This window comes from Bufo bufo, chromosome 9, assembly GCF_905171765.1.
Source record: "Bufo bufo chromosome 9, aBufBuf1.1, whole genome shotgun sequence".
Classification (NCBI taxonomy): Eukaryota; Metazoa; Chordata; class Amphibia; order Anura; family Bufonidae; genus Bufo; species Bufo bufo.
In genome coordinates, this window is record NC_053397.1 from 173974593 (window position 1) to 173994279 (window position 19687).

A 19687-nucleotide genomic window follows, 5' to 3' on the forward strand; every position below is an offset into this window, starting at 1 on the left:
AGATAAAAGTACGAGTATACTCGGGAGAGATAAATGACACAGGCTCAAGGTTGTATCTGAATGATCACTCTCCTCTTTATTGGGCGGATACAAAATATTTATACCCATTTTCTAGAACTCAAGCCAAACACAGATATCGTCATTTTTTGATGTTTGCAAGTCAAGCATATTTAATTACAAAAAAAAACTTATCTTATCCTTCAGTTATTCATCCTTGAAAAGTATCTAGTACACACGGCTCAGCAATTCTCAATTCTGACCTAAAATAAACCAGCAAAGTAAGATGGAATCAAGGATACAAAATGAAGGTGCAACCCCTCACAGCCTTCCATCAATTTGGACCCAACTACAGGGCCATTTTAAGTTCCCAGTCCACCCCTGGCAGGTACCATTGATGTCTATGGGAGAACATGAGCTGTTACTCTGCTTGAGAGAAACGAGCTTCGGATCATAGATCCGAAGTCCATTCATGCAAACACTTCGGTTTTAATGCTGTCCAGAGACCTGTCTCTATACTGCATTAAAATGTATTGCCTCCGTGTAGGCAAGAATTGTTGCACCCAAAGTCGCGCGATACTTCGGTAAATGAATTCGGTAATCACTTCTGCATCATTAAAAACATTTATTTTTTTGGATTAAAAACATTTAGGCTACATTCACACGTCCGTATTTTTCTACATCCCGATTTTCGGTCCGTTTTTTGCGGATCCGTTGTTCCTGAAAATGTTTCCGTATGTCATCCGTTTTTTGCGGATCCGCAAAAAACGGAAACATGTGAAAACTCAAATCCGACAGTATATTCTAACACAGAGGCGTTCCCATGGTGATGGGGACGCTTCTAGTTAGAATATACTGAGAACGGTGTCCATGACTGCCCCCTGCTGCCTGGCAGCACCCGATCTCTTACAGGGGGCTGTGATCCGCACAATTATTGTGCGAATCATAGCCCCCTGTGAGAGATCAGGTGCTGCCAGGCAGGAGGGGGCAGACCCCCCTCCCTCCCCAGTATTAAATGTGCCCAGTGCGGCCTCACCTCTCCCCCCCCCCCCCATCATCGGTGGCCAGTGCGGATTCCCGAGTTAATAAATGTGCCCAGTGCGGCCTCGCCTCTCCCCCCCCCCCCCCATCATTGGTGGCAGTGCGGATTCCCAGTATTAATAAATGTGCCCAGTGCGGTCTCACCTCTCCCCCCCCCCCATCATTGGTGGCAGCGGAGAGTACCGATCGGAGTCCCAGTTTAAATCGCTGGGGCTCCGATCGGTTACCATGGCAGCAAAGACGCTATTGCAGTCTTGGCTGCCATGGTTACTTAGCAATAAATACAAGCATTATACTTACCTGCGACTGCGAGCTGCGATGTCTGACCGGCCGGGAGCTCCTCCTACTTGTAAGTGAAAGGTCTGTGCGGCGCATTGCTTTTAGCACAGACCTGTCACTTACAAGTAGGAGGAGCTCCCGGCCAGACACACATCGCAGCTCGCAGTCGCAGGTAAGTATAATGCTTGTATTTATTGCTAAGTAACCATGGCAGCCAAGACTGCAATAGCGTCTTTGCTGCCATGGTAACCGATCGGAGCCCCAGCGATTTAAACTGGGACTCCGATCGGTACTCTCCGCTGCCACCAATGATGGGGGGGGGGGGGGAGGTGAGGCCGCACTGGGCACATTTATTAATACTGGGAATCCGCACTGCCACCAATGATGGGGGGGGGCGGGGGGGGGGGGAGAGAGGTGAGGCCGCACTGGGCACATTTATTAATACTGGGAATCCGCACTGCCACCGATGATGGGGGGGGAGGGGGGAGAGGTGAGACCACACTGGGCACATTTATTATTACTGGGAATCCGCACTGGCCACCAATGATGGGGGGGGGGGGGAGAGGTGAGACCGCACTGGGCACATTTAATACTGGGGAGGGAGGGGGGTCTGCCCCCTGCTGCCTGGCAGCACCCGATCTCTCATAGGGGGCTATGATATGCACAATTAACCCCTCAGGCGCAGCACCTGAGGGGTTAATTGTGCAGATCACAGCCCCCTGTAAGAGATCGGGTGCTGCCAGGCAGCAGGGGGCAGTCATGTACACCGTTCTCAGTATATTCTAACTAGAAGCGTCCCCATCACCATGGGAACGCCTCTGTGTTAGAATATACTGTCGGATCTGAGTTTTTCACGAAGTGAAAAATCAGATCTGTAGAAAACTTACTGGGAATCCGCACTGCCGCACTGGCCACCAATGAATATAGAGGGAGGGGGGCACATTTAATACTGGGGAGGAAGCCTAATTTCCAGGAACGGAATCCGCATAAAACGGATGACATACGTAATGACATACGAATGTCTTCCGTTTTTTGCGGATCCATTGACTTTGTATTGGTCCAGGATCCGATTTTTCAGGACAAGAATAGGACATGTTTTATATTTAAACGGACATGCGGAACGGAACAACGGAAACGGACAGCACACATTGTGCTGTCCGATTTTTTCCAGGACCCATTGAAAATGAATGGGTCCAGATCTGGTCCTGATCTGTTCCTGAAAAAACGGAACAGATCAGGAAAGAAAAAACGGACGTGTGAATGGACCCTTAAAATGAGCAATCTGAAGGCAAAACATTTCAATGTTGTACGGAGCTCCAGACAGCATTAAGATCGAAGTGTTTCGATTTCAGATCTATGATCCGAAGCTTGATTGGCTTAGCACTAGCTGTGTCCTGTGCAGAGGTCAGGAAGGTTAGATAAACTGTGATATCTATCTATTGTGAATGGTGGATCCTGTGTTATCTAAACAAAGGTGATATCTGTTTTTGTAATCCTGCCTTTGATGATAATGAGAAAACTGCTGAAAAGTGATCTGTACAGAACAGGAAGTGCCTTGTGCAAAAACTGCAGGATTTTAGTATTTTTTAAATGGAAAATAACATCACCAAAGATCCCTTAAAAATAACATTTAAAAACTGATTTAAACTATAGATCATTTTCTGATCATACATTCCCTTTAATATATATTGGGCCTACCTTTAAACAGTGGAACCTTCCACTGCAACCAAACTGGTGTCGCCTAAAGTGAGGTATAGGGTCTGAAACTTAACTTAAAGTGGGGTAAAAGGAGGTTTAGATTTAATTATATGTATCTCTGGGTAACAGTCCTCAGAATAGACACTGAAGGTCAGTGAGACATATCAGAGGTGAGGCACAGAAGGGTAGTCAGGAAGCAGCCGTGGGTCCGAACTTGGAGGTCATTGATGTACGTCAATCCAGAAAATTAGGCAAAGGCAGAGAAAAAAATCCAAGCTGGAGGCCAAGCCTGATATACAAATAGATGGCTATAAATCCAGAGTTTCTAGGAGTGGCACTGGAGTTCGGAGAGATATGTAACAGTACCCCCTCCTCTTAGGGCCCACTCCAATGAATCCCTTGTGTCTCTTGACATAGTCCTTGTCTGGGACCTGTTGCAGTCTCTGTTTCCAGAGGGAACTTAGATCTGTGAAGCAAGCATTGACCGTGAGTTCAACAGACTGACAGGGCAAAAAAAAAAACTTGGTTCAAAAGCTGCCTCAAATGGATACCTGCCTGAAGAATTGTTGTGGATTACAGATGAGACTATTTCCAATGGTTCCCTACTACCCTAGAGGCTGTTATTGTCATAGAGACTGCAATAATGGTTCTGGCATAGTTCAGTTCCTGTTGTTTGTAAATGTTGCAAATTTGTGAGTTATATTGTCAATTACTTTTACAACGCAAAAGAAAGAGTAGTCACATGCAGCGAGCCCAGGAGGAGCCCAGTGGATCTGGCCATTACAGCCAATGACAGCGACTTTCCTCACACTGTTGCTCCCTAGGGCTGTGAAATGAAAGGAGGGTGCACCCTTTCTTCCCTGGTTCTGTGACTCCTGGCTGATGGTAGTTGGGGTGCCTGTGATGTTAAATGTTCGTATGGGTGCAAGACAGGATGTGTAGAGTGCAATTCCCGGCATATGGTGCAGGAGTCAGTAACCAGGTCAGATCTAACAGAATAAATGCCTCTCCTTACTGGAGTGCAAATTAGGAGTTGTAGTACATCCAACAATAGCAAAAACATAGTTCTCATAATATACAGTGCGTATCTCCTCAGATGGTTTAGTATAAGGAAGTATTACTTTACTGAGAGAGTAGTGGATGCATGGAATAGCCTTCCTGCAGAAGTGGTAGCTGCAAATACAGTGAAGGGGTTTAAGCATGCATGGGATAGGCATAAGGCCATCCTTCATATAAGATAGGGCCGGGGGCTATCCATAGTATTCAGTATATTGGGCAGACTAGATGGGCCGAATGGTTCTTATCTGCCGACACATTCTATGTTTCTATGTTTCTATGTATGGAAAATTTAGTATGGAAATTATCGTACTCCTTCCTCTCTATCTTTCTCAAGTATCTTACTGCAGAACCTAGTTCTAGTTGTCTATGTCCAAGTGTGAACGGTGTCCCGACAGTATTACCCTCACTGCAGCAAAGTCTAAATAGCTTAGGTAGCAGAATCCCTTACTGATTCCAATGCTCAGCAATGCAGATTTCTGAATTTTCTTGTCTCTTTCTTCCTTTCTGTAGATCATGTAGCTTTAATCCAGTCCTTGGAGGAATTGAGTAAATGGAGTTGCTGCAAGCCGTAACTCTCTAGACTTAGCAATGGGCAGATCCAGCATCCACACCCCAGCTTCCTGTAGGGGACTGTGCAGGTGTTGATTAACCCTGTCACTCCCATCCATAACCTGCGCTGCCAGAGGATGTGCCTAATTTACGACAAGGTGCAGGCCTCATAATAATATTAATAATAATAATAATAATAATAATCTTCATTTATAGAGCGCCAACATATTCTGCAGCGCCTTAAAATTCAGGGGTTCATGTACAAACAGTCATAAATAACATAGTAACAGACAAGTCAATTATTACAACAAGGGGAATGAGGGCCCTGCTCGCAAGAGCTTGCAATCTATGAGGGGATAGGGGTGACACAAAAGGTAGAAGTGCTTGTTATGTACGATAGTCCAGCCATCTTGGGAGAATAGGGGGAGCAGATATAAAGCTGCATGAGCCGGTCAGCAGCCAATATACGAAGTGCTTCTGGGTGCAGTGGAGGCTCAGCTTCAGGGAATGATAAATGGGCTATGGGAGGTTAGATCAAGGGAGGTGATAGGCCACCCTGAAAAGATGTGTTTTTAGCGAACGCTTAAAACTGTGCAAGTTGTGATTAAGCCTGATTTCTTGGGGTAGGGCATTCCAGAGAACCGGTGCAGCACGGGATAAATCTTGGAGCCGGGAGAGAGAGGTTTGGATTTTTGTGGAAGTCAGTCGTAAGTCATTGGCTGAACAGAGAGCACGGGTAGGGTGGTAGAGAGAGATGAGGGAAGAGATGTAGGGTGGTGCAGCACTGTGGAAGGCTTGGTGGGTGAGGACGGGCAGTTTGAATTGGATTCTATAGTGTATGGGTAGCCAGTGCAATGACTGACACAGGCCGGAGGCATCAGAGTAGCGGTTGGACAGATAGGTGACCCTGGCTGCTGCATTAAGAATAGATTGGAGAGGGGAGAGTCTGGTGAGGGGGAAGCCAATTAATAGTGAGTTGCAGTAATCAAGGCGGGAGTGGATCAGGGCAACAATGAGAGTTTTTGTTGTTTTTGTTGTTTCCATAGTGAGAAAGGGGCAGATACTAGAGATGTTTTTGAGGTGCAGGCGACATGAGCGGGAGATAGATTGAATATAGGGGGTGAAAGAAAGATCAGTGTCAAAAGTCACTCCGAGAGAGCGGGCGTGCTGCACACCGAGAGGCAGACATCAGGTTTAGGTAGGTTAGTAGATGGAGAGAACACAAGAAGTTCAGTTTTTGAAAGATTTTGTTTCAGATAGAGAGAGGACATAATGTTAGAGACGGCAAAGAGACAGTCACTGGTGTTCTGTAATACAGCAGGTGTGATAATCATAAATTAGGCACATCCTCTGGCAATCCATACACCTCGATTGAAATCTACTACAGCCACTGATAGTAAACTGGTGTAAATGATAGTGAATTTGCTTGGGGAAAAGGCCCTGCCTACATCATGCCCCAACCCAGCCCCCACCACTGCCCAGTGTTGAGGACGGCGCAGAAACATTGCACGCGCTTACATTTAGACACACAGGCACTTGAATGGAGGATGTTTGAATGAAGGAGACGTCACATGGAGGTGGTTTGACTGGTCACATGACCCTCTATCAGAAGCCATTTTATGGACAGGACCTCTGTGTGCATAGCACAAAAGACTTGGCAAACAAGAGAACAAACCTTATGAAATATAGAAAAAGGCACAGAATTTCAATAAAAGCTATATTATCAGTAACTGCCATATAGTAATCGTACAGACACATGGGTCACAAGCAGACAGACACTGGCCAACCCCTTTAAGTTTCAGCAAAAAAGGTTGCATATTGCACAGTGATGAAGGGTTTTGCTGAATAACTCCAAGCAGAGATTTAAAAAATTGTGAGATATTGATACTGACAGTATACTGACGGTATGCGAATCATACATACTCGTTTCTTTACTTTTTTTTTTCTGTTTTGCACTTTAGGACTTTTATAATGAAATTGCAAATCCAACATTGATTGACATAGAAATGCAATATCCTGAGAACGCTATCGCTGACCTCACTCAGAACAACTTCAAACATTACTTTGAAGGGAGTGAAATTGTAGTCGCCGGACGTGTAACAGATAATGACTTGAATTCATTTACTGTGGATGTAAAGGCAAAGGGGGTAAGTGCAAAGTGTGTGCTGTAAGCACATACAATGTTTTTCAGGCTTTTCATATTGATGACCTATCCTCAGAATAGGTCATTAATATAAGATTGTCGGGGGTCCGACACCCGGCACCCCTGCCGGTCAGCTGTAGGAAGAGAAGGCGCGTGCTCCTGCCTCTATTAATGCTCACTGTCGATATAGCAGCGGCGAGCAGGAAGAAAGACGGGGGACAGAACGTGCGCACGGCGTGTACCTTCTCTTCATACAGCTGATAAGCGGGATGCCAGGTGTCAGAACCCCACCGATCTGATATAGGTCATCAATATGAAAAGCTTGGAAAACATCTTTAACTTTCTCTATGTAATGAGACCTTTGGTTGAATGGTATGATGGCCAATGTTCCTAATCACTGCTTTGAGATGTTCTTTTACTAAATATTTGACTCAAGCAAAGGTCCATTAAAATCAATAGCAGTTGAAATGTTGCCAGATTTTCAGTAACAGAAATTTCTGACCAGTGCCAAAGAGATTTTAGAGCTGCTTTATTCAGAAAACCCAAAATACAAGATAAAAAATTTAATATCACAGACTCCAGCAATGCGATCTTCTCAAATGTATCTATTGCAATAATTGAAAAATAGTTTTCCCTTTTAGAGCTAACATTTTCATCTTATACAGAATTATGTAGTTGAGAGCTGGGACTGTGCCCATAAGGTTTTTTACCCCATTTTTCTTCTCTCTATTTACTGACATAGATGAGTACACAAAGTTATCTTAAAGGGTTTTGCGGAATTACTGTGGTGTTTAACACAAATGCTCATGTAGTTGCTTTCCTTATGTACATATTCCCCTTGCCTTTTTTTTTTAATTTGGACTCTCCTGTATGAATTCTCTATATAGTACTTCCTGTTGCTGTATCCAACCAAACCCACAATGCACTTCTCCTTTCTCTGCCACAGCTCCAGCACCGCCCCTAACAACACCCAGCTAGTTTATAGCTCCTCCCACCAGCTAGTTACATAGACAGTAAGAAAAATACGACCGGCACTCTAACAATGGGAGTAATGTGGGACAACTAAAATAAGGTATACACTATTTAATAACATTTATAACATATAATAGTAAAATTGCAATCCATAGATAAAAATGCATAAAAAACAATTGTTAAGAATCTACTGGATAAGGTTGTGAATCCAGTAGATTCTTAACAATTGTTTTTTATGCATTTTTTATCTATGGATTGCAATTTTACTATTATATGTTATAAATGTTATTAAATAGTGTATACCTTATTTTAGTTGTCCCACATTACTCCCATTGTTAGAGTGCCGGCAGTGGCGTACACACAATCCATGGGGCCTCTGTGCGAAACTGATCTATGGGGCCCCCTCCCCGTCGCCCCTTCCCCCCAACCTGCTTCCAAGTCGTCGTCCCCCCCCCCCACTACCTCCCCTACTAGTGTTGTAACTATAGTGTAATGGGCCACAGTGCAAACATTTTTACAAAGAACCGGCAGATTTTCTTACTAAGGGCTCTTTCCGTGCGGGTAATCCGCTGCGTGAATGAGTGCCAAGCCCCATTCTGGACAGCAGAGACGCAGTAACATGATTGACTGTGATCTTTTTACTACAAAATCACGGTGACAACTTTATGTCTCTGTGATTTTGTAGTAAAAAGATCACAGAGAGGCACAGAGCATTACCAATCATTTTAATGTTCCGTGTCTCTGCTGTGCGGAACGGGGCTTGGCTGTCTTTCACGAAGTGGATTACCCGCACGGGATCCGCTCCTGTTAAAGAGCCCTAAGTCCAATGCATGGCTACACTCACCCAGTCCTAATAAAATCTGGTCCTACCTCATCCAGGGTGTCGCTGGTATCAGCGTGATGTCCGCTGGATCCAGAACAAGGTCCCTGTGGTGAGAAAAAAAGAATAATCACATAAGGAAGGGATGGTGACTGCCCCTATGAAATCACCAGCAAGGGGCACTGTGCTGGCCTGTAAGACTGAGCCATGCCAATGTATAGCAGGGTAATCTAGGACATTTCCCCTAATGCCCACCTTGTAGCCCCTCACAGTAGTTATGCCCACCTTTGTTCCTGTTACAGTAATTATGCCCAGATATGTGCCCCCTCATAGTACTTATGCCAAATATGTGTCCCCTTACAGTAGTTATGCCCAGATATGTGCCCCCTCAAAGTGGTTATGCCAGATTATGTGTCCCCTCACAGTAGTAATGCCAGATTATTTGTCCCCTCACAGTAGTAATGCTAGATTATGTGCCCCCTCACAGAAGTAATGTCAGACTATGTGCCCCTCCCCTAGTAACCCCAGATTATGTGCCCCTCACAGTAGTAATGCCAGATTATGTGCCCCTCACAGTAGTTATGGCAGATTATGTGCCTCTTCACAGTATTTATGCCCAGTTATGTGCCCCCTCAAAGTAGATATGCCCAGATATGTGCCCCCTCAAAGTAGATATGCCCAGATATGTGCCCCCTCAGAGTGGTTATGCCAGATTATGTCCCCTCACAGTAGTAATGCCAGATTATGTGCTCCTTCACAGTATTTATGCCCGGTTATGTGCCCCCTCAAAGTAAATATGCCCAGATATGTGTCCCCTCAGAGTGGTTATGCCAGATTATGTGCCCCTCACATTGGTTATGCCAGATTACATGCCCCGTCACAGTAGTTATGCCTTCATATGTGCCCCCTCATAGTTATGCCTTTATATGTGCCCCCTCATAGTTATGCCTTTATATGTGCCCCCCTCACAGTAGTTATGCCACATTAGGTGCCCCCTCAAATTAGTTATGGCAGATTAGGTGCCCCTCAGTAGAGATGCCAACTTTTGTGCCCCATCACTCTAGTTGTGCCCATCAAACCCCCCCCCCCCCCGCCCCCCTGCCCCCAGTCTGCAGCGTTAGAAAAAAAAATACACATACTTACCTTCTTCCCTGATGAGAGGAGACAGATTGCCGGGCTTTCAGGTCTCCTCCCACAGCCAGCAGCGCGATCTGGGGCCAGCAGGGGGAGCTCCTGAGCTCTGAAGATCAGTGAAGCAGGGAGCAGAGAGGTTTCCCTGCTTCACTATGGAAACGGAACTGCCTGGCCGGGTGTGTGTGAGTGAGTGCGCTTCCCCCCCCCCCTCTTCCTTGACCCTCCGCCCCCCCCACCACCATATTATACATGTAATGGAGGCATGGAGCGCTCTGATGGGGCCCGAAATTGCCACTGTACTTCATGCCGGGCCCCATCAGAGCGCTCCATTACATGTGAGTACAGCGGGGGCCCTGCCAGCGGCCTGGGGGGGGGGGGGGCGTCCACAGGCGTCCGGGCCCCCTGGAGTGCCGGGCCCGGTCGCAACTGCGACCCCTGCGACCCTGGTATGTACCCCACTGAGTGCCGGTCATATTTTTCTTACTACATACCTGCTTTTGAATAGGGTGATTCAAATCAGACCAGAGCACCTGACCCTGATTACAAGGAGTGAGCCGTCTGAACTCTTTTATATACCTACTTACATAGACACTCCCCTATCACTGCCCCTAACACCACCCAGCTAGATTATAGCTCCTCCCACCAACTACTTACATAGACACAGTCTGAAGAAGGAGCACGGTGCTCTGAAAGCTTGCAATATGACTTTTTCTGGTTAGCCAATAAAGGTATCACTCCTATAATGGTTATTTCACATGAACGATACAAATCGTGTCAGGATCTGTTCAGAAAAAAACTGATGGTTTTGTACGCAAGTTGAATCAGTTTTTTCTGCAATTGCATTCAGTTTTTCAGTTTGTTTTCTTTCCAAAATTGTACCTGGATTGCATGCATTTTTCTAGAGCGTGAAGAAAAATGGAAGAATCTAAATCTCCTAGAAACCATCAGTGAAAAACGCATTACATTCAGATGCCTTCCGTTTTTCACACAAGCCCCATTCACTTCTATGGGGTCAGAGCTGTGTGAAAAATGCGGAATATAGAACATGCTGCGTTTTTTCCTGAAAGCAGAGATAAGTGAAAAACAATGCTGATGTACACAGAGGATTCAGGCCAGATGCTATGCGTTCACTACACACATCGATTCCGGACAGAAAACCTGCTCATGTGAAAGAGCCCTAATGCTTTTGTATTCATTAACACAAAAGTATTCAACATCACATAATAAAATGTCTACAGAGGATCCAAAACCTCATCCAATATAAAACATCCACACAAATTGTTCCAAAATAGAGATATAAAATGGCTCAAATGGTAAAATTTGAAGAAAAAAAACAATACACCAAAAAATTCACTGAATCAACCAGTAAAAAAAATAAACAAAACTAGATATATAAGATCTGGGGGCTCCCTATCTGACAATTTTTCTTGTGTTTTCTCATATTATTATGAGCAACAGGGTGGTGGGATGGTATTGATAGCGTGTAATTTCTTGGATGGGATGATATACAACATGGTGTACATTTTGAATGATATGAAAATAAACAAAGCCTCCCCCTTTTTCTCTAGTGGCCTCTCAAGGATTTGAAAGTTAGGGCGCTTGCACAGTCGGTGGGACTGTCCAATCGCCCTTACCTTTAAAAAATTCATAAACCTAAATATTATATATCCATTGCATATATGATAATTGTAAATCTTCACAACAAATGTGATCAGTATCCATGCCCCTTTATTCCCAGTATTTCGGTAATGTGATTCAATGTTGTATTTGTAATAGGCTGATGAATCTAAGAAATACACTGAAAATGCTCACGTTCAAAGCCAGGATGATGTGAGCAAACAACAGAAATACATCTTTGGTGACTTTACAGAGAGACTCTGGGCATATCTAACCATACAGCAGTTGTTGGAAAAACGGTAAGTGAATGGCTCAAGTAAAGTAGTTCATATTTCAGCATTTTTATTTTTATATATTTTTTTAAATATATAAAAGCCTTCTCAAATTGGAAACGCCAAAGAGTAGGGCCAGTAGTAGTCCTATGAAACTTCACTTGAGGAAGAGAGCCACGAGTAACATATAGAAAAACTCCAGGGGGATCGGAGAAAACCTCTCTATGAGGGGGGCACCATAGCAAAACTTTGTATGTGTCTCTGCCCCACCAATTTTTCCAGTATGCGTGCGTCAATCACTCCCAGTGTCACAAACTTACCTGTCCGGGCCCCAGCGGTGATATTCAGTGTGACCATACCGGGAAAGGCGGGCTGCATTGCCACGTCCCCTGTTGACGCAAGAGCATCCTTAGCAACAGGACGCAATGCTCTGTTTCTCCACACAGCCGGCATGTGTTGGAGGACATTAGCAGTGGGTTGATTGCTCAGCTATAGGGATGAGCGGACCCGTGGATACAAAATAACGCTGAACGTTTTGTCGCCTAAGTGCACCTAAGGTAGGTGTTTCATTTGAGAGTGTAGCTGTCACAAATCGACCGCATCCTCTCCCTGCAACAGGAGCTCCACCAACACCAGCAGCATCACGACCAGGGCCACGTCCCTTATTTGATGCTCTACTCATTCTTTGAGGTCACCCACTATGCAGTACAGGTGTATTTCACATCAAAAATGGGTATATGTCACCCACCGATCTAACAGATGGATTAACTATATTAATTTCCCTGTCACGGATGCAGTACAGGTGTACCTCACGCAAAAAATGGGTGTATGTCACCCACCGAACTAACAGAATGATTAACTATATTAATTTCCCTGTCACATATGCAGTGCAGGTGTACCTCACCCAAAAAATGGGTATATGTCACCCATTGAACTAACAGACGGATAAACTATATTATTTTCCCTGTCACGGATGCAGTGCAGGTGTACCTCACACCAAAAATGGGTGTATGTCACCCACCAAACTAACAGACGGATTAACTATATAAATTTCCCTGTCAATTTCCCTACATACATATGTATGTAGTGCAGTAAGTCTACTGTTTTATGTGCCACTTGTGCAGGGGGAGGGAGACTAGGGGCCCACCTTACTCAGGGGCCCACCGGGGGATTCACCTGTACCCCTGTGGGCCAGTCCGAGTCTGTATGTCACCCATAGAACTAACAGACGGATTAACTATATTAATTTCCCTGTCATGGATGCAGAGCAGGTGTACCTCATACCAAAAATGGGTATATGTCACCCACTGAACTAAAAGACAGATTAACTATTATATTTCTGTGTCAAGGGTGCAAAACTGGTGTATTGCACCCACAAAAAAATCACTATAGGTCACCCACAGAATAAATAGCCAGATGAGATTCCTAACACTCTCTCTCACTTTAGCTGCCTGCTTCCTGTCCCTGCACTATTCAGAGCTGATGGACGGTGCTACACGTAATCCAGCTTGTATAGAGGCTGGGTCACATGATGCACCGGCCAATCACAGCCATGCCATTACTAGGCATGGCTGTGATGGCTTCTAATTGCCCACAGCTTAAAGGCTTGTTGATTGGCTGCCCTGCAGCTTTTCAACAAGCTTTATTAAATGCCCGAACACCAAACTTTTGCTGCAAATTTCGGGTCCGGGTACCAAAACTCGCAAAGTTTGGTACGGACCCGAACTTTGCAGTTCAGGTTCGCTCAACACAACTCAGCTGCTCTATTCCTGTGTGTTGTGTTCTGACTATTGGGAGTGCCGAGTCATGACTTATCGGGTTCTGATCTGTTTTTAACTATGCCTAAGAAATTTTTATTATCAAAAAGTAATAAAAGGTCGCCCTCTGCCTCACCTGCTATATACTACTTATATGTCAGAAAAAATGGAAAAGGTGCTTCATAAACATAGCGCTCATTCCCAAACATCATATTTCTATATATTTACACAAGACAAACTGGCATAAATACATGATAAATCTCCTGGTTTCCTTCTATTATAACGTTGTCTGCCTGTAGCCACCACTAGATGGAGCTCAGTGCATAGGAGTTTAGGCAGATACAGTTGACACCTATAAGTCAACTTTCGACCCTTTACGTGGGCCTTGAAAAATGACTTGGATATTAAATAAGCCAGCACCTCTGCAGCCATCTGTTTCAGGGTGTTTGCCCCTCATCAGTGCTGAGCAAAGAGTACTGGCTTAACTGGGTTTGAGGCCAAGTCAGGATTTGCGGGATACTATTTAAAGGCCCATTTAAATGGTTAAACATTGACTTATAGGATAGCTGCCTTACATCTGGTGGTATTAGAGGCAGAGCTTAAGAGCTCATTTGCATCCCTTTCTTTCCCAGAATTCCAGAGGAGCATGTATGGCCTATAAGTCTCCTTACGCGATTAAGGCGCTCTCTCCTCAAGGAGAGATAGTACCCCCCAAATCGAGGATTGATTGACATTTTTTCCACCAACACTGTATAACTTGTAATATATTAATTTAAATCTCTGCTCTTTCTGGGGTTATGAGTCCAGTGGGTGCAGTGACCCTCTGTCTGGCAGATTTCTCTGTATAAACACAGGGAAGGTTGTCAATAATTAACTCCCACTGGAATTATAAGTCCAGAATGCAAAGAGAAAACTTGTTATACTAAATCATCACCCACAAAACTGTATTTCAATCATCTCATCTTACATTGTTCTATAACATGATGCCTGCAAATACGGCAACATGTTTAATGTGAAAGGTTAGTTTTAAAAGGGTTTTACCACCACTAAATGTTTTAATCACTTTTGTAACTGACTGTGTTATAAAAAAAACTCTCCAGTTGTGAGATTTTCCCTTTGCTTTTATTATATTGGTGCCCCTGGTGTTTAATCTATTTTGTGGTGTGCCCGTCCACCTATTAAGCTGGATGAATATAGTTGCACATGCTTTGTTCTGCCATGCTGCGGAGGAGATCCCTGCATGTAATATCAGCGGTCTCCTCCGCCAGCTAGCAAGCGAATGCTGGGAGGAAACCCTTCCCTCCCGACAATCACTTGCTCAATTGGCCTGTCTAATACAGGCATTAGTGTCCACTGTAGAGCTCTGAAACTTTTTTACTTTATTTAAGGCTTTATGCAGACCCATCAGAGAAAGCAAACCTAACAGCGCAAGCGCTTGATCTGTCCTTGAAGTTCAAGTTTGTCACTCCTTTAACATCAATGGTGGTTACAAAACCAGAGGAAAAAGACAAGGAAGAAGAAACATTAATTGCTGATAAATTTGTGGACGGTAGGAACATTTCATATAATCAACAATATACAGTCAGTAACCTAAAGGGATGTTGTGGTTATGTCAAGTTATCACTTATGCACAGGATGGGAATAACTATTAGATATGGTGTGTGCCCTGATATGAATGCTGGTGCTGGTCAAGCATGTGCTATGCCACTCGATTCATTCTCTACTTCTGAAGATTAAGGAATACAGCAAAAGATGAGACTGGAAATGTGGATTTTGTGGATCTTTTGCCCCTAAATTAAGGCACACAAAGCTTGATTACTGACAAATCTGTCCTTTTCAGGGAAGAATGGTTAGTGTAAACCATGCCTCAATGCAAACAACTTTTAAAAGACCTCAGAAAACATGAAACAGAGAACTATTAAGCTGGGAAACATTACAAAAGCATTGCTAAAGACTTGGGTGTACAGATGTAGTAGAGTGAGCACACATGCTTAACTAGACATGTTAACTAAACTAGTTGTGTTAAGCCGATACCTTCAATTGCTTTACAATGGCTTTTGTTTTGGGATATCACGATTAGTTAAGAAATTTGAGTTGAGTTTGAGTGTCAACTCTGCTACGTCTGTACATTAACCCATGGTTAGACAAACGATCTACAAATGGATATCATCACCCAAATCACACAACTAAATCAACTAAACAATAATTTGTGTTTTGGAATGGCCATGTCAGGCCCCTGACCTTAACCATATGGAGATGCTGTAGCATGTGCTGAAGATGGCTGTGCATAACAAGGCCTCCCAGAAATATTGATGAACCGAAACACATTTACAGGGAAGAATGTTCCAAATTTTCTCCTAAACGTTTTGCAAACTTAATTTTCAGCCTCAGAAAACGTTTGGTTTAGGTTTTTTTGTATTTTTTTTTTTTAAAGATATAAATTTCATTATACAGGGTGGCCACTTATATGGATACACCTTAATAAAATGGGAATGGTTGGTGATATTAACTTCCTGTTTGTGGCACATTAGTATATGTGAGGGGGGAAACTTTTCAAGATGGGTGGTGACCATGGCGGCCATTTTGAAGTCGGCCATTTTGAATCCAACTTTTGTTTTTTCAATAGGAAGAGGGTCATGTGACACATCACACTTATTGGGAATTTCACAAGAAAAACAATGGTTTTAACGTAACTTTATTCTTTCATGAGTTATTTACAAGATTCTGACCACTTATAAAATGTGTTCAATGTGCTGCCCATTGTGTTGGATTGTCAATGCAACCCTCTTCTCCCACTCTTCACACACTGATAGCAACACCGCAGGAGAAATGCTAGCACAGGCTTCCAGTATCCGTAGTTTCAGGTGCTGCACATCTCGTATCTTCACAGCATAGATGATTGCCTTCAGATGATACGAGATGTGCAGCACCTGAAACTACGGATACTGGAAGCCTGTGCTAGCATTTCTCCTGCGGTGTTGCTATCAGTGTGTGAAGAGTGGGAGAAAAGGGTTGCATTGACAATCCAACACAATGGGCAGCACATTGAACACATTTTATAAGTGGTCAGAAACTTGTAAATAACTCATGAAAGAATAAAGTTACGTTAAAACCAAGCACACCATTGTTTTTCTTGTGAAATTCCCAATAAGTTTGATGTGTCAAATGACCCTCTTCCTATTGAAAAAACAAAAGTTGGATTCAAAATGGCTGACTTCAAAATGGCCGCCATGGTCACCACCCATCTTGAAAAGTTTCCCCCGTCACATATACTAATATGCCACAAACAGGAAGTTAATATCACCAACCATTCCCATTTTATTAAGGTGTATCCATATAAATGGCCCACCCTGTATATTAGAAACAATACAATTATTCCATCTTTTGCAATCTTTGTCTTATATTCAACCATTGTATTAAAAATACTGGGGCAGATATACTAACCCTGTCTAAAAGCAGGGCTGTGGAGTCAGTGAGCCAAACTTCTTGTTGTTGAGAGACCTAAAAGTTCAGCTTGTTCCAGGGGATTTATACTATAAATGAATGGAAACTACTCAACAGTTTTTAAGTTTATGTTCATGTATACCAACATTTCTTTACATACACCCTTTAATATTTCTAATGTTTTTCTTTTTAACAGGACAAACATCCTCTTCGTCGGTTTTACAAATTCAGAGTAAGATAGCCTTTATCTACAAAATGTTAATGCAATCAACTAGTATTGTATGTGTGTGACCTAATTTTCACTGTGTTCTGTTTACACACAGCAACAATTTCAATTAGATGCACTGTCGTCATTGAGAGATTTTATAGATTCAAACCACCAAATGAATCAATAACCTTACACAATGTGCCACTAATTAAAGGGGTTATTCAAGACTAAACTTTTTTTTATCAGACCTCTTCATACTTACCTGGTCCCCACTGTTGGATTCCGGCTGCATAGCCCGTACAACTCCCACCAACACTGTTAATGGGGTTACCCCATGAATAATGTAAAAAATGAAAATCGGATATCATATAGTCCATGACAATCTCTTTCTAACAAAGCTAGAACCAGCCCTGTACCTCACATGGATCCAGAGATCTCTGCATTCATTGCTCTGCTAGATTTATATCAAGGCAACTGCTCAAGGGGAGTGTCTTTTCTGCTGCAGCTCAGGAGGCGTGTCCATGCTCCCCCTATCACAGCTCTGGAGGCAGTTGAAAAATGAAACTGAGCATGTGCGGCCTTCTCAGTGAGCAGGTCAAAGTAACATAGTTTATAAGGCCGAAAAAATACATTTGTCCATCCAGTTCAGCCTGTTATTCTTCAAGTTGATCCAGAGGAAGGCAAAAAAAAAACCTGTGCGGTAGAAGCCAATTTTCCCCACTTAATGGGGAAAAAATTCCTTCCCGGCTCCAATCAGGCAATCAGAAAAACTCCCTGGATCAACGACCTCTCACTAGTAGCTATAGCCTATAATATTATTACACTCCAGAAATACATCCAGGCCCCTCTTGAACTCTTTTAGTGAACTCACCATCACCACCTCCTCAGGCAGAGAGTTCCATAGTCTCACTGCTCTTACCGTAAAGAATCCTCTTCTATGTTTGTGTACAAACCTTCTTTCCTCCAGACGCAGAGGATGTCCCCTCGTCATAGTCACAGTCCTGGGGATAAATAGATGATGGGAGAGATCTCTGTACTGACCCCTGATATATTTATACATAGTAATTAGATCTCCCCTCAGTCATCTTTTTTCTAAAGTGAATAACCCTAATGTTGATAATCTTTCAGGGTACTGTAGTTGCCCCATTCCAGTTATTACTTTAGTTGCCCTCCTCTGAACCCTCTCCAGCTCTGCTATGTCTTATTCACAGAAATAAGAAATTTAGTGGCACTTTATAGATGCATTTTATTGATGAAACTCAGTAGCTATACAAAAATTGCAATTACAAAAGCATTCAGATCCAGGTGCTGGTTTGAAAACTGTAGAATATTTTTAGTGGGACAACCCCTTTAAAAAAGACCTTTAATGGGTTTATGTATTACAAACTGGTATGCTTACCAGATAGTGCGGCCTCCACATATGCAATCACTTTTTTTTTCAAAAATACCCATCTGTTCCGCCACTTTGCTCCCCTCCCCCGCAGTTTTTGGTGCCTGTATGCTAATTTAGAGTATCGGTTAAAGAAGGAAGAGACATTTGGTTTCCTCAGTGGGCATCACAGCCAGGGAGAAGATGACCTTCTTATATCACTATCCCAGCCCCTGCAGGGCCACACAGATTACTAATGAAAGAAGTGCTAACTTCATGGTTGTTTGTTGAGGGCCGTAGAGTTTTCGGCAAACTATATGGCCTTTAGTAAACAGCAAGGATTTATTACTTTTTCATTAGTTATTATTCGCAGCCATTATTTGCAACAAAACCCTAAAAGTAATATTAAAAATGCTGCTTTTTAAATTACTTTAAAACTACTGATAAATATATTGGGTATTGGTTAGTGTCTTAATAGGGTTAACCCACAAAGGTAAAACTTTTTCATTCACTTATCTGCTTATTTAGAGGTACTGGAGCAATAGGCAAACATGGCGCGCGCTCGCTTGTGCAGCTGGGGTCATGGCCAGTAAGTCTCTGCTTTTTCAAACAGCAGAGACCTGCAGCTAATTACCGCAACCGGCAATAATGCCAATCACGGTAATTAAAGCTTTTAGATTTAATTATTTATTTATTTCATGCACTTAGATAGCTGCACCTTAATAAAATGGGAATGGTTGGTGATATTAACTTCCTGTTTGTGGCACATTAGTATATGTGAGGGGGGAAACTTTTCAAGATGGCTGGTGACCATGGCGGCCATTTTGAAGTCGGCCATTTTGAATCCAACTTTTGTTTTTTCAATAGGAAGAGGGTCATGTGACACATCAAACTTATTGGGAATTTCACAAGAAAAACAATGGTTTTAACGTAACTTTATTCTTTCATGAGTTATTTACAAGATTCTGACCACTTATAAAATGTGTTCAATGTGCTGCCCATTGTGTTGGATTGTCAATGCAACCCTCTTCTCCCACTCTTCACACACTGATAGCAACACCGCAGGAGAAATGCTAGCACAGGCTTCCAGTATCCGTAGTTTCAGGTGCTGCACATCTCGTATCTTCACAGCATAGATGATTGCCTTCAGATGATACGAGATGTGCAGCACCTGAAACTACGGATACTGGAAGCCTGTGCTAGCATTTCTCCTGCGGTGTTGCTATCAGTGTGTGAAGAGTGGGAGAAAAGGGTTGCATTGACAATCCAACACAATGGGCAGCACATTGAACACATTTTATAAGTGGTCAGAAACTTGTAAATAACTC

The 19687-nt window shown here is 43.2% G+C and overlaps 1 protein-coding gene across 3 annotated transcripts in view; it reads left to right on the forward strand.

The window, feature by feature from the left end:
• Positions 1-19687, forward strand: part of LOC120978608 (inter-alpha-trypsin inhibitor heavy chain H3-like) — a 117045-nt gene that overhangs the window by 60886 nt on the left and 36472 nt on the right. For all 3 annotated transcript variants that reach the window (XM_040406856.1, XM_040406858.1, XM_040406857.1), the window contains 4 exons: positions 6585-6770; positions 11469-11608; positions 14727-14887; positions 16979-17014. In XM_040406856.1, coding sequence (XP_040262790.1) covers positions 6585-6770; positions 11469-11608; positions 14727-14887; positions 16979-17014 — 523 coding nt within the window. The remainder of the gene's footprint in view (positions 1-6584; positions 6771-11468; positions 11609-14726; positions 14888-16978; positions 17015-19687) is intronic.